The sequence below is a fragment of the Lactuca saligna genome, chromosome 5, assembly GCF_052625555.1.
Source record: "Lactuca saligna cultivar CGN05327 chromosome 5, ASM5262555v1, whole genome shotgun sequence".
NCBI lineage: Eukaryota > Viridiplantae > Streptophyta > Magnoliopsida > Asterales > Asteraceae > Lactuca > Lactuca saligna.
In genome coordinates, this window is record NC_136421.1 from 132,238,893 (window position 1) to 132,253,044 (window position 14,152).

Below are 14,152 nucleotides of genomic sequence, written 5' to 3' on the forward strand. Positions count from 1 at the left end.
TGTTTTAGAGAATTGCAACCCATTAAGGCTCATCTGTGATTTCAGTGGTTAGATTGGTCATTTCTTAATTTTTTACTTTCTCTTTGGAAAATATTTAGTGAATTTGGAGATTTATCTTAAATTTTATCATTTCAACCCTAACTAACTTATGCATTAACATATGTAGTCATAGAAGAGTAAAATGGGTTACATAGAAACCGGACATAGATTAATTTGACCACAAATAGGTGCTCTTTGTTTTATCATTCCCTTTCCATAACTTTGAATCTTCTAAAAAACATATTACAACACAATCCCACTAAGTTTAATGAATGAGTTGCATGCAACTAAGATACTTGAGCCATATTTTGTTTCTGATTTAAGCCATATATGATTTCATAAGGACAAGATGCCATTCTACAAGCTTTTGTGGCTGAGAAAATTCTTGGATATTAGACAAAGTATCTCGGTTTTGAGTTTATCAAAATATTATGAGTAACACTACAACATATATGTTTATCCACAAATAATGCATGAGTACACAACATATTGTATAAATTAATGGAAACTGAAAACATATAGAGCATTTAATACAAATGGAAATACTGTTGTTCAAACCGAAAACCAAAATACAAATACATTTTGGTATTACAAAATTACATGAACTTGAGACATCCTGATTAGTTGAAAAGAGAAACATATGGCATATGAAAAAACATTACATTAAACATAACATGCTTCTCCTTGTTGACAAACATCTAAAGAAGATGAATTAGTTATAGAGAGAGGGAGAGAGAAAGAAACATTGACATTGTTGGCACTGGAAGCTCATATTCGATACAAATATAGTGAGTGGTACCCATTCCTATCCCTTACACTGTATACGATTAAAAAAAACACTAAATAAAATAAAATAAAATAAAGAGCCAAAGGCCTGAAGAAAATAACTAGTTGTCAAAATCATGAGCTCTGCCTCAAAAAAATGTAACTGTACAGGCTTTTGTTTTCGCCATATTAGATTGATGATTGCAAAAAGCAAAAACCAAAAAGAAAAAGGATTTTATATCGTGAATAATAATGATAATAATGATAGTAGTAGTTCCATCAGGCATTCAACTTGGCTAAAAATTGGGTCAAATTGTATTCTTCCGTGTACTGTGATTGGTCCCAAAGCTCTTCCAGCCCACCAAGGATTGCTTTTAGGCCTTTTCCACCACCTGGCACCTTTGCCAATCCATCCACGTTTTCCGAAGTGGACGCACCCTGGAAATAAATAAAAACATATATATATTTTTTGAGAGAGGGACAAAACCGTCATTTTGCTAGAAATGGAAAGGAAATGTTATGTTGGAACCTTTTTAGTATTGTTATTATTATTATTATTATCTGCTGGAGTGAAAAGATCAAGCAATTGATCGGTGTTCATGGTCTTGAGGCTTGCGTTTTCTGCATTAATGACAGCATTGGCAACAGAGACTTTGAATTTTTGGAGGCTCATCACTTTTTCTTCTAAAGTCCCTCGCATTATCAGACGATGCACATTCACTACCTTCCGTTGCCCCAACCTGTGTGCTCTATCCATTGCCTGTACAAAAATAAATGTCACGGTTGTGTTGACTTTTGAAATTTCAAATTCATAATTGCAAGATATTACATACCTGATGATCACGCATTGGATTCCAATCATGCTCCATGAAAACTAGCGTATCAGCTGAGGTTAAATTCAAACCAAGACCACCAACTGCCAACCACATACAATAATTATTGATAAAATACAAACATGTAAAAAAATAAATAAATAATACTTGGGAAAATGGAAGATGAGTTGGTTTACCATGTGTTGTAAGAAGCAAAACATCGATAGTAGGGTCCGAATTGAAAGATTTAACAATGTCAAACCGTTTTTCTGGTTCAACCGATCCATCCAACCGCAGATATGTAACACTGTTTGTAACCCATATAGCATTTTTCAATATCCCCTTTACTTACAAACACAAAACCAGTAGTAATTACTAATTACTCTTTTACCTTTTCATATGGACATGAAACAAGTCTTTCTCGATAATGTCCAGAAGTGCCTACAAAGATATATGATCAAACAAATTACATTACATTAACTACCTGATGAAGGTGTTGGTGAAAGTGAATGAATACCCTACCTTATGCTGTGCGAATATGAGGACTCTGTGCTGGCCAACACTAACAGAGCCTTCAGAAGTTGACCCTTCAACACCTATCCCACACTCCTCCAAGATTTCTTGAAGGGCAACCAACTTTGGGGAGTGGTGCAGTTTACGAAGCTCTGAGTTAATATCAGAGCTTGTTGCAAAAAGATCAGGTAAAATACGCGGAAGTGAGTCTTGCATTTTTCCACCAATCACAAGCAATGGATGACTGCAGAGTTTCAGTAAAAACTGAAGAGCCTGCAACAAAGTATTTGTTTGTAATAAGATATTGATATGTTCATGATGAACAGAGATGGACACACAGTTATACCTGGAAGACATGAGAAGATGTTTTGGATGCATCTTTTCCTTCCCCTTCCCCTGTTTCTGTTTCTGCTTCGTTTGATTGGACCATAGTGGAAATTTCATTTTTGACATGTGAACCTGAAAACTGTTCATAAAGTTTAAGTTGAACTGGACTCAAGTCACAGTATCTATCTTGAATTATTTTCTCTGGTAGATCTGTCAACACTTGGTCTTTCGTGCGACGCAGGAGGAAAGGCATCACCTACAATATGTAAATTATTATTATTATCATGATCATGATATGCATAATGCGTTGGCATTTTTGGCAGATGAAGGAAAAATACCTGTTTGTGCAATGCTTCCATGGCAAGTACACCTGCTTCAGCATCCTTGGCTGAACATTTAGAATCACGAGCTGCAGCTAGTGGTTTCCCATAAGTTGCTTGAAACTACAAAAAAACACCCAAAAGCAGTTGATGCATTGCATAGCATAGGGATTATATTAGTGTAAATGATATAAAAACATACCTGTCTCTCTGTTCCAAGAAATCCGGGCATCAAAAAGTCAAAAAGAGACCACAACTCCAACACATTATTCTGAATAAAACAAACCATAGTCAGAATAACTAAACGAATCAAATCTCCAATTCAATGAGCAAATAAACAAAACCTGAATTGGTGTTCCACTTAATATAAGCCTGTGTTGGGCCTTGAGCTGTTTAACAGCACATGTGATTTTCGATTTTGCATTCTTAATTATATGGCCTTCATCCAAAACACAATAGTTCCAAAACATGTGTCTCAAATGCTCAACATCTTTACGAATCACATCATAAGAAGTTACAATGACATTGTAGTTTTGAAACTGTGAACGCAATGCAACACGTTCTTGTGAAGAACCAACGTATTGGAGTGAAGATATAACAGAGGCATCAATGAATTTTTCAATCTCATATACCCAGTGTCCAACAAGGGTAGATGGGCAAATGATTAAAGATGGAGGGTCCTCACTGTTATTTGAAGCTCTTCGTTCCACAATATCAGATGCCATAATTGCTGATGCTTGTAGGGTTTTACCAAGCCCCATATCATCACATAAAATTCCATGAAGGTTGAACCTTTTTAAAAAGGCTAACCAGTTTATACCCTCTTGCTGATACCTTCTCAGGGTGACTTTCAACTCAGTAGGAACATTATAATCATCAATATGTGAGTTATCAACAAGTTGCTCCAAGAACTCAGCATCATCACTACTTCTAGACAACAGGCATTCACTCAATCCAGGAGGAGGAGAGACACCACGTGCAAGGGGTAAGAGAGGGACAAGGGCAGCAAAGCTGTGTGTGACACTTCTTCTAACAGAATGATCACAATCACTCATACACCTTAAAAGAGGGACAACTAACAGCCTTGCATAAGGAACAAGATCAGTGCCTAATCCTTGAACAAGCAGACTCATTAGCATCCCTGCTCCTTGTCTAGCATTGACAGATGCCATGTCACCCAACATAGGGATTATGTTTTCGATTACTGAGCCCATGATGTTGACTGTCATTGACTTTGCCATTGATGTGATGCATCTTGAAGCGGATAGTCTCACAGCAACATGAGAATGGCGGACACAGGTGAAAATGCATGGGAGGAGTGTCATTAGTTGGGGGCGTAATGTCTCATCTACCATTGAAGCAATAGAACGAACCACCTAAAAAAATAAAATAATTTATGTAATGTAAGATCTTGCTTGTTACCCTTTAGCATATGTAATAACTTTTTTACCTGGATATTATTTATCAAAACTTGAGGGTCTTTAACAGAATCAATGGCTTGACTAACATGCATTTCATCTCCAGGGGTAGTAGGCTTCAAGACTTCAGTAAGACAATCCCAAAGCTTAGGAAGCTTTTCAAACAATGAAGCACCAAATTTACTGCATAGATGCTTCAAAGCAAATTCTGATCCTCTCCTACAAATAAATCCCTCAACTTTTGATCTGTCTTCACCATTAGCAAGCATGTGAACTTTTGGTTTTTGTTTGGTGGAAGTAGAATTACTTCCAAAAGGAAGGAGATCTTGTTCTTCAACAATCTCCATTGAAGTCAACACTCCAGCTTGAGGGGTCTCACTAGGATCCATGCATACTAATCCACAAAGATTCTTGATTAATTTGTCATTGGGACCCGGCTTACGTAGCACACAATGGTATACAAGCTCTGCAAGAGCTTCAGCTGCCATGTTTTGTATTACTTCCTCCTATGAAATCAAACAATGGATCAATCAAAAGTATTATAGGACTGACCTAATGGGGAAAAAAGATACAATCCCTGGATAAATCTTTAAAAAGATACCTGCTCTCTCTTGATTGAGGCCATCAAGGGTAATATAATTGGATTAAGTTTTGCAGGAAGCTCAGACATCCAAACAACTGCAGCAGCAACTAAGGCCGATACAGTAACATGCAAATTGCTCTGACAAATGTTTAAAAAAAAGCATAAATAAGAGAATATGAAGATATAAAAAGTTAAAACTCCCAAATAGGAGCAATTTAGGTCAAACACACCTGGACACATTTTAAGTAGCCTGAAGTGGTCAAAAGTCTCTGCTTTATAGACTCTACTTCATCAAGACCATTCCTCCCTACTGAATCTTCTCCAGTAACATCACTACTTGGCAATGGCAGTTTTGTAATAAATGTCATTGCATCATCAGGAGTCAAATTATCCACATCCATTTTCTTAGACTCATCAATCATGCCACATGATTCAACAAGCTGAGATGCCTCATTTCGCATTTTATCATAGGTTCTAGAAAGTTCAGCATAAGGAAGACGCGAAGTTTTTGTAGGAAAAGCTGGATCTGTGCACGATAGCAACTCCAACAACCTGTTCTTTAAGGTATCATAGTTTGCATTTGTCAGTCCCTTGCTTCCGGAAGCTTCTCTATTCTTCATCTCTTTAAACCAAGAAATCAGAACCAAAGATGCCACCTGTCGCTGAACTCCAGATAAAGATGTGATGGCTTTCCATAAAGGATCAAAAACATATTGGTCAGAAACCTCATGCAACTTGGATGCTAAAATTCCTAAAGCTGTTGATGTAACAATCCGTGTGTTTGTAACTGACATTTCACTATCTGCACCTACGATTATTTTAACAGAGGAATCTCCATTTCTATCATGAGGAAGAGTTCCTTCTGTGGAATCTGAGACTACATTGGTGTAAAGACCATTTTCAAGCTTCACAGCTCTCATTTTTGCTGCAGCTTTGAAGTGACTTTTACGTGGAAGGGAAAGTGGCCAAAACATTTTTGTGGAATCCAGTGGTGATCCGTATGGAGTAGTTATAAGCTCTATCCAAGATGACATGTATGAGCGTGCAGCAGATTCCAAATCTTCCACTGGACACTACCATCAATTCAAAAAGGCTTTTTTAGCAAATCTTTTAATTGTTGATTCACATGTATATTAGTATTTAGTAATTAGTATCAATGGTTGAATACCCATTTGTTAAAGTGCAGTAAAAAGAGTATAAGTGAAGAAAAAATGTGAAAACCAAGTGTTATTGTCAAATTAATTACCTCGAGAAGCAACCTCCAGACCCTTTCTGAGCATTGTAAAATTTCCTGATTTGATTCAAGAAGCAGATTTTGGAAGACAATTCTAAGGGTGTCAACCAGTATAAAAGAAGGCCAAAAGGAGGAAGAAGATTCAGATATACTCCTTCTGTATTCTGCTTCAAGCAGCCGCTCCTGTACATATTAATTTAGTTAATGTTTATGTTACAAATAGGGAGAAAGGAATTTAGTTAGAAGCCTACTAATGTTCGAATGGCTGAATAACGAACAGATGTGATACTATGTCTCATAAATGGCCACAATCTTGGAGCTAATGTTGACAGCATGTAAGGATTTTCTTGAGAATTTGATGCACGTGTAAGATCATCAACAGGAACAATCTCATTCAGATCAAATCCTTGTTTTACTTTGAAAGCAGAGAACATTCTAGAAATCATCTCTTCCTGGGAATATATTTCTGCAAGTAGATTCATCACACTGCAATATATACAAAGATGCTTTTTAGAATTTTTTTTTTAAATAGAAATGTCGAGAAGAAAGTAGTTAAAAACTACCTGCTTGTGGAGGGGCTTAAATCATCCAAATCAAGCAAAATATCCCACAGTAACATCACAATAGGATGCAACATTTCTCCACTAAGTGAAACAATGGCAGATGCAGTGGGAATTAAAGCATCTGCAGCAACTGCTCTCACATCATCATCAGGATCTTCTAGTCCTGCTTTACAAGCAGGAAGGACAAGCCCCAGCAAATCAGGAAGCATCTCCTGTTTTAAGATATTTAAAACATCCAAATAATCAAGAAAAACCAAAAAAGAAATCAAATTATTATGTGATGTTCGGGACCCACGAAAATCCTACCTGGCGCACAGCAACCAAATATTTAATACCCAAAAGACTGCCATGGCGAATTTCCCACTCTGGTCTACGCTGGAAGAATCAGTAAACAAAATCAATTGAAAATCAACCAATAAACCTTTTTTTTAAAAGAAAAAAACAAGGTCCAACATGATATTTACCTGCATTTTCAAGAGAACATTCAGTGTCTGATGAACTAGCATAGGATGCATGTACTTAAGCACTGCTCCTAATGCCTGTGCACATGTTTCACGTACTGGAGCAACAACCTGATCAGAGACATAATCTCCAAAACTGTAGATATGAACACGAGTAGTTAATAGATGTGCTGTGCAACTATTTTTTCTTTTCATTTTTCATCTATGTTTCATACAACATAATTAAGTCAAAAAGAAGAAGAAACAGTCCCAAGGAAAGGGTATATGTAGTATACATACCGATCTAGTGACAGCACACACAAGAAACGAATTCCACAATCTTGAAGAAGTTCTGAGTTTTTCAGTGATGAATTTCTGGCCCTTTTAATCAAGTTTGCCAGCTCATTATTGCCATGAAGGCCTTCCAGTATGTCTACCTTTTCCACTAAATCTTTATTATCAAAAGAATTTGTTATCTGCAACATTTCTGCAACTTCTGTATGAGGCTCAACCTTAACAGAGCTTGCAATTATTTCACCATTGGATCCAATATCAGATGCGGAGACTAATTCATCCATCTGATCAAATGATGCAATTTCAGACTTCTGCCTCTTGAGAATTGGCTCGGTTTCTTCTGTTGTGATTTGCATGTTCAAATCGATTTCACGTTCTCTCTTGATACCATTCTTAATCTTATCTTCTGACTCTGTTAGTAACACGTCATCACAACTGTCTGATGTAAGAACGCCAGCACAGCCACCTTGATGTGTCAAGATTTCCCTTAAAGCCATCACACTGCCATGTCGCACCTCCCAAACTGGTGGGAACAATTCAAGAATATTACATATTGACACGATAACTCGATACAACATGATAAAAAAGAAGATCCAGTAACAGAAACTTACCAGGATCAAAGATATCAAGAATGAGTTGTTCAACTATATTATGAAAAGGCCATGTACCATCTTTTTCATGCTCAGAGCTCTCTTCATCAGGAATAGAATCCGGAAACATCTGCATCCATAACTCAATATTGATAAAAAGATTTTAACTTTTGCATTTAACCTAATAAAAGATGATTGATAATCATTACCGAATTGGAAGAAGGTGAATCTTGAGAAATGGATTTGGGTGAAATGAGCTCTTGAGTGCCTGACACATCTTTTGTTTGATCTTTTGAACTTATTTTGGCTTTGCGTTTTAAGAGGTTTCTTTCACGTGCACTTGGCCTCCTTGGTCTATAACCAGGTACCATATCTACAACAAACTGCTGCACATTACGATTAGGTCTCTGTAGGTAAAATTGAGGATTCATGCCACTTCCAATGGAATTCGGTTTGTGCATTACAAGATCTTCATCTCTTATCATATCATTTACATCCATGAACTGCTCACATACATCCATTCCTGTAAACAAATAGTTATAAGTACAGATGCAAATACAACCAAAGATAATAACAAATTCATGGCATACCCAACCGCCGTTTTAAATTTTGCTTTTGTTTGGCCAATCTTTCTTTTGGGTTATTGGTGAAATCATTTGCAACTTCAAACTCCTAAAAGAGAACTATATCAAGATCGCATACAAGAAAGTTTAAGCTAATGATTCTTGATAAAGGAAAAGGTAGTACCTGTCCTCCAGATGCCAAAAGAGCCCCAAATTCCAGCACTTTAGTGAGCTCGAAGCTGTTCAATTGACAAAAGTAAAAGGCATCCAAGTAAATATCAATGAGTGTAAGAAAGAAGTAGGTGGGTGGGAAAGAACAACCTCTGAAATGAAGTGCTTGCACTTATTTTGGGATGAGACTTTGGCCACAAAACCTCATCCTCAGTGGCACAACTTATGCCAGCTTCCTTCATCTTTGCCTCAACAAGATTATACAGTTCTGTCATAGATGAATGTTTAAAACATCCTGCAATTGCTCCAATTGCATGAGCAGCTGCAACTCTTGTATCCCAGTTTTTGCTACGGAGATACTGAGAGACCTAAAACATACAAAATAGTTGCCCAAATTAAGTAGAGAGCACATAAGTAATAGGCTTGATGCATTAGTATAGGGGTAAAAAAGGAAGAATCAATGCAACAATACAGACCTTATGTAGCAGAGAGCTCAAGTCCTGAGGATGTAATTTTGCAATCTCCCCTATCTGGCGAGCTGCAGTGAATCTTGTAGCTTGTGTTGAGCCAGCTTTAAAAAGGTCAAGAAATACATAATTCAATATCCTTTAACACCCTCAATCCATCTATCACTACCTAAAGGTGATGTTTTTACTAAAATCATATATTGTGCACCTACAGACCCTCAATCCATCTATCAGTAAGTATGAGACAAGTTCCTAAAGAAAGTATTCAAAACCATCAGATCATATGATTATTTGATGGAAATTCAATTATGAAATAAATTTTACAAGTTTAACTGAAATTACCAAAAAAATCATTTCATCTTTAAATGAAACAGAAACACATCTAAAAAACACAAGCAGTATGCGTGCAAAAGCAAGATCATAATACATAAAGGATACTCTCCAGTAAAGTTAGCAGCCTTTGGAGCCGAGAAGATTGTTGTGCCATATCTCTTACTAACTGTAGCAGTTACAGCATCACTCATTCTAATAAATCAACACTTATAATTAACAAACAATAATCACTTCCCGCACAACAATTTTCAACGTTCCTGTCAAATGATTTCATTCCCCTCAACAAAACACGACCCTACAGAAATTTAGAAGAAAAAATTAAACATTATCGCAATTCCCAAATAAAGGAACGTGAAACGTATCCAGAGATTTACTATGTAAAGCACCCGCAACGTAAAAATACACGTTTGAATTGAAATTTACCAACAAAAAACAACATTTCTGATTGCATGATGATTTAATTCCTAACCACCAAGCTTCACATGCATCTGAGCATAGCAAAACGGAGAAATTGAACGTACCTTAGGGTTTTTTCTTCAATGGAATTGAGAAACCTAACAAGGCCATAATTATTGCAAACAATGAATACTCGTCGAAATCATGGGCGTGGTTGATTTTGGTTGAGGTGGTTGTGGGTAGCGAGTGGTATTTGCATAGAAGAAGAGAAGAAGAAAGGGACGAGGGTTTCGAACTGATGGGTGGTGATGATAACTGAAATCCCAGCCCTCACTTTATAAGTTTTTACAATATGAACCGGTGTCGTATCGAATAATCGGGTCCCACCCGACCCGTTTTCTGAAAACCGTTTGAATGGACTTTTGCAAATTGTTTGAACTTTGAATAGACTTTGTAGAGAGCATACAACCATTGCTATGTAAATTTTGTCACATTATTGATCAAATCAAAAAGATATTCAAAACCGAAAACAAATTGACACAAAGTAATAACTTTTTTTAGTTTTTAAAGCAAATTATTAAATAACTTGTTTTGTCTATGAAATCGAATTAACTCATAAACAGATCTAGAACCAAAACTAACGATATATATATATATATATATATATATATATATATATATATATATATATATATATATATATATATATATATATATATATATATATATATATATATATATATATATATATATAGGGATGGCAACGGGGCGGGTTCGGTCCGGTTTCTAGTATCCCCATCCCCAAAACCAATAAGCTTTTTACTTCCCAAAACCGTCCCGATCCCCGTCGGGGACCTTAACGGTGATCCCCATCGGGTATTACGTTTTACCCAATCACCATTGGGGAACCCGATAAGGGTAGATAATCCTGTTAGGTTGTTAAATATTTTTCTTTGATGATATTCAACATATTAGACCCATATTAAAATAAAACTAAATTTTTTAAAATGATTGTTTAAGCCAAACTATAGCATAAAAATCTCATACATTATAAAAAATAACAACAAACTGGATAAATATTATATGTTTCAAACACCATCAAAGCCAAAAAAAAAAAAGGTACGATTACATGATCAAAACACAATACCAATGTCTCAAAAAGCATCACCCTTACGTAATAAATACTAAATGACTCAAACAACAAGTTGAGGACACAAATTACCAACTCAATTTCTCAAATCAAAAGTTCCAAAGTGGTCAATTCTAAATCTCACTTTCTTTGTTTTCCTGCAAAATATCAAAACGTCTATTAGTAGAGTAAACAATTTAGTAATAAGTAGAGACCTTAACCAAGAAAATCACAATAAGTCGGTAATGTTATTATTAAGTTTATTTACCTCTTCCACATCATAATCATACTCAACAGTGCGACAATAAGCTTCTGACTCACCCGAACAAGTTTCTATGAATAAAAAATACAAAAATATATCAATAAAATTTAAATCCATAAGCTAACAAGGAATTTTTAATACCTAAAATTAAATATGGCGTACCTCGTATTTCATTCAAGAGCCAACTTTGAGCACACATCAATGCCTCCAACGTCTTTGCGTGTAGTCGACTACGATGAGGGCTTACCAATCTTCCACCGGTGCTGAATGCAGATTGTGATGCAACAGTAGAAATAGGAATTGCTAAAATATCTTTTGCTATTCTTTGTAGTGTTGGGTACTTAAACCCGTTTGTCTTCCACCAAGCTAACAAATCAAGGTCCACATCTTTTGGCAAAAGTTTCTCTTTCAAATAATTATCCAACTCTGTTGTAATGCCAGTATCATCATGTTGGCTAGCAATCGAAGCAATACTCGAGAAAAGTTTCTTAAATTCAACTCGATGACCAACCGAAGGCCCTGAAGTGAAAGATGAACACCCAACACCCTCATAACTAGTTCTAGTACTAGGAGAACTAGATTCATACTCTTGAAACAAACTATAGACGAGTTCTTTAAGTTTTTCAATTTCACTCTCTGACTTCTCTTTTCCATAAAGCACCGAAAAAAGCAACTCAACAAATTTTAGTTTATACCGAGGATCTAAAACCGCTGCCATCCCCATAATCCCATGTATAACAGACCAATACTTATCAAAATTTTGAAGCATCTTAGTAGCCATCTGCTTAATAACTTCGTTAGAAGAACACGCCCAATCAACCAAAGAATATCTAATTTCACATATATATGGAAAAAAGACATTTGTTGTAGGATATTTTGTACCCGAAAACATTACAGTTACCTAAGAATTACCGAATAAATAAAAGTTAGTGAGTATCTAAGGATAGTTTAAAATATGATACATTACATTGCAAAAATTATCATATAAGAATAGATTTTACCTCGTAAAATAATTGCAATCTATCACAAATTTCTTTGGCCAACTCCCAATCACGCTCACTTGGCAAACACTTATATTGTGATTCTCGTTGTTTTAACTTCTTAAAGACTTCCTTGTAAGCTATAGCAACACTGAGCATTAAAAAAGTAGAGTTCCACCTAGTCTTACAATCAAGTGATAATTTTTTTGCAAATGGTATTTCCAAGTTGTGAGTTGTTTCCTCAAATATTTGCTGCCTTTTTGGTGTTGCGGTCCAAAATGCCACACTATCTCTAATCCTTTCAATCTCATCCCTAATGATATCTAAACCGTCTTGAACAATTAAGTTCAAAATATGCGCACAACATCGCATATGAAACAACCTACCCCTTTGAATAAGTAAACTCAAAGGAAGTTTCTCCAACAATATGTTAATAATTAAATCATTTGTGGTGCAGTTATCAACAGTTATTGTGGACAACTTTCTATCAAGTTTCCAATCACACAAACTGTCATATAGCACATCAGCAAGAACATCGGATGTATGCGGACAAGGCACATAAATAAACCTAGTTCAATAATCTATAGGTTAATAAAAATAATAATAACTAAATTAAATCCAGATTTAGTTGAACAAACAAAAATAATAAACATGTACCTCATAATTCGACTTTGCATATTCCAGTTATGATCAATAAAGTGAGCAGTTATCACCATAAATCCTTTCTTTTGGTTGCTCGCCGTCCACATATCGGTTGTAATTACTACCCTACTAGTGTTCTTGTCTAACAACTTCAATGTCTTTTGCTTTTCAAAATCATAAATACTCATTATATCGCCTTTAATGGTATTCCTACAAGGAACTTTAAACAAAGGTTGGAGATTTCCTACGAACTTTCGAAAGTCGTGATGCTCTACTATTGAAAGTGGATATTCATGAATAATGATCATCTCTGCAAGATCTCTCCTTGAATTATCCGCATTAAATGTGTAGTTGTAGAGATATGATGAACTACCATCGACCTTTTTTCGTTCTCCCACAAGAATATGTTGGCGTATATCTTGAAAGGGTCGTCTTATACAAACTTTATAATGATCATGTAAATGCCTTGTACCATTTTTACTAGACCCTCCCAACTTCTTCTTGCAATACTCGCACTCCGCTTTTTCTATTCCATTCACTTTCATCTTCTTAAAGTGATTCCAGACAACTGACCTTTGTCTCCTCTTCCTACCTACTGACTCAAGTTCATGTACATCATCATTAGGAGTTTCATTCTGTGTCACAGAATCATTTGCAGCAGGTGTTGATAGATTAGACTTATTAACTCCATGGTTGTTATCTTTGGGATTATTTGTCTTAGAGCTATCAGCTTGTTTTTCCATACCTAAAATAATAATAGACAAAAAAGCTCTATCAATAAATAAAATAAAACTTCACTTTACTGTAAAGTTGAAAACATAAGCAAAGTTGAAAATATGAATCATAACATGTATTCATCTTTGCCAATATAAAATAAAGATAGTCATGAAGATATAATTTAGGATACATATGTTTAATAAATCTTACATAATGACCAGGTAAGCATAAAGGCTATATTTCTTTCCATATTTTCATAACACGTTTCAAATAAAAATCCCATAAAAATCTGTAACTACAAGGTATGATGTATATCTATTCCTAGTTTCCATTCTCAATCATAATAAGCTAAAAAAAGTCCCACATCGTTTCAAATTTATTAAAGATTTTTTATGATAAGCAAATAATATGTCAAGAGAATCGATAAGTGATCAGAAAGCAGGAAGAAATCGAGAAAATATTTACTTTGTAATTAGAATATCGGATAGAAGCAATCGAAACTAAGAACAGGGGGCGACCGGAATGGAGCAACACTGCAGTGGACTGTGGACGTCGGGCTTCAAAACTCGATTATAGCTGAATGTTGATCGCTAT

General features: G+C 35.5%; 2 protein-coding genes across 2 annotated transcripts; both read right to left on the minus strand.

The window, feature by feature from the left end:
• Positions 1 to 770: 770 nt before the first annotated feature.
• RGD3 (ROOT GROWTH DEFECTIVE 3) lies at positions 771 to 10,140 on the minus strand. The gene is made up of 27 exons (XM_078996922.1): positions 9,954 to 10,140; positions 9,538 to 9,727; positions 9,109 to 9,203; positions 8,783 to 9,000; positions 8,646 to 8,700; positions 8,489 to 8,570; positions 8,108 to 8,421; positions 7,920 to 8,028; positions 7,315 to 7,831; positions 7,039 to 7,171; positions 6,881 to 6,949; positions 6,575 to 6,786; positions 6,263 to 6,497; positions 6,024 to 6,194; positions 5,008 to 5,850; positions 4,796 to 4,915; positions 4,227 to 4,700; positions 3,121 to 4,152; positions 2,979 to 3,047; positions 2,795 to 2,899; positions 2,476 to 2,712; positions 2,139 to 2,402; positions 2,008 to 2,057; positions 1,814 to 1,923; positions 1,638 to 1,720; positions 1,334 to 1,564; positions 771 to 1,242 (listed from the first exon to the last, which is right to left on the minus strand). The coding sequence occupies exons 2-27, from the start codon at positions 9,584 to 9,586 to the stop codon at positions 1,084 to 1,086; spliced, it is 6,036 nt and encodes a 2,011-aa protein (XP_078853048.1). The 5' UTR covers positions 9,587 to 9,727; positions 9,954 to 10,140; the 3' UTR covers positions 771 to 1,083.
• A 951-nt stretch (positions 10,141 to 11,091) lies between these two features.
• LOC145045719 (zinc finger BED domain-containing protein RICESLEEPER 2-like) lies at positions 11,092 to 13,584 on the minus strand. The gene is made up of 6 exons (XM_078994043.1): positions 13,314 to 13,584; positions 12,857 to 13,232; positions 12,221 to 12,767; positions 11,382 to 12,120; positions 11,226 to 11,290; positions 11,092 to 11,115 (listed from the first exon to the last, which is right to left on the minus strand). The coding sequence occupies exons 1-6, from the start codon at positions 13,582 to 13,584 to the stop codon at positions 11,092 to 11,094; spliced, it is 2,022 nt and encodes a 673-aa protein (XP_078850169.1).
• Between the last annotated feature and the right edge of the window lie 568 nt (positions 13,585 to 14,152).

Bases quoted from the DNA above. Each gene is read 5' to 3' on its own strand.
- RGD3 (XM_078996922.1), bottom strand. From the start codon at position 9,586: ATGGCACAACAATCTTCTCGGCTCCAAAGGCTGCTAACTTTACTGGAG. The intron at 8,571-8,645 runs GTACTACCTTTT...GTTCTCTTTTAG, and splicing joins TTTTGGCATCTGGAGGACAG to GAGTTTGAAGTTGCAAATGA. The intron at 7,832-7,919 runs GTAAGTTTCTGT...TGTTCCCACCAG, and splicing joins TCTTGATATCTTTGATCCTG to TTTGGGAGGTGCGACATGGC.
- LOC145045719 (XM_078994043.1), bottom strand. From the start codon at position 13,584: ATGGAAAAACAAGCTGATAGCTCTAAGACAAATAATCCCAAAGATAAC. The intron at 11,291-11,381 runs GTACGCCATATT...TTTTATTCATAG, and splicing joins GCTCTTGAATGAAATACGAG to AAACTTGTTCGGGTGAGTCA. The intron at 11,116-11,225 runs GTAAATAAACTT...GATATTTTGCAG, and splicing joins ATGATTATGATGTGGAAGAG to GAAAACAAAGAAAGTGAGAT.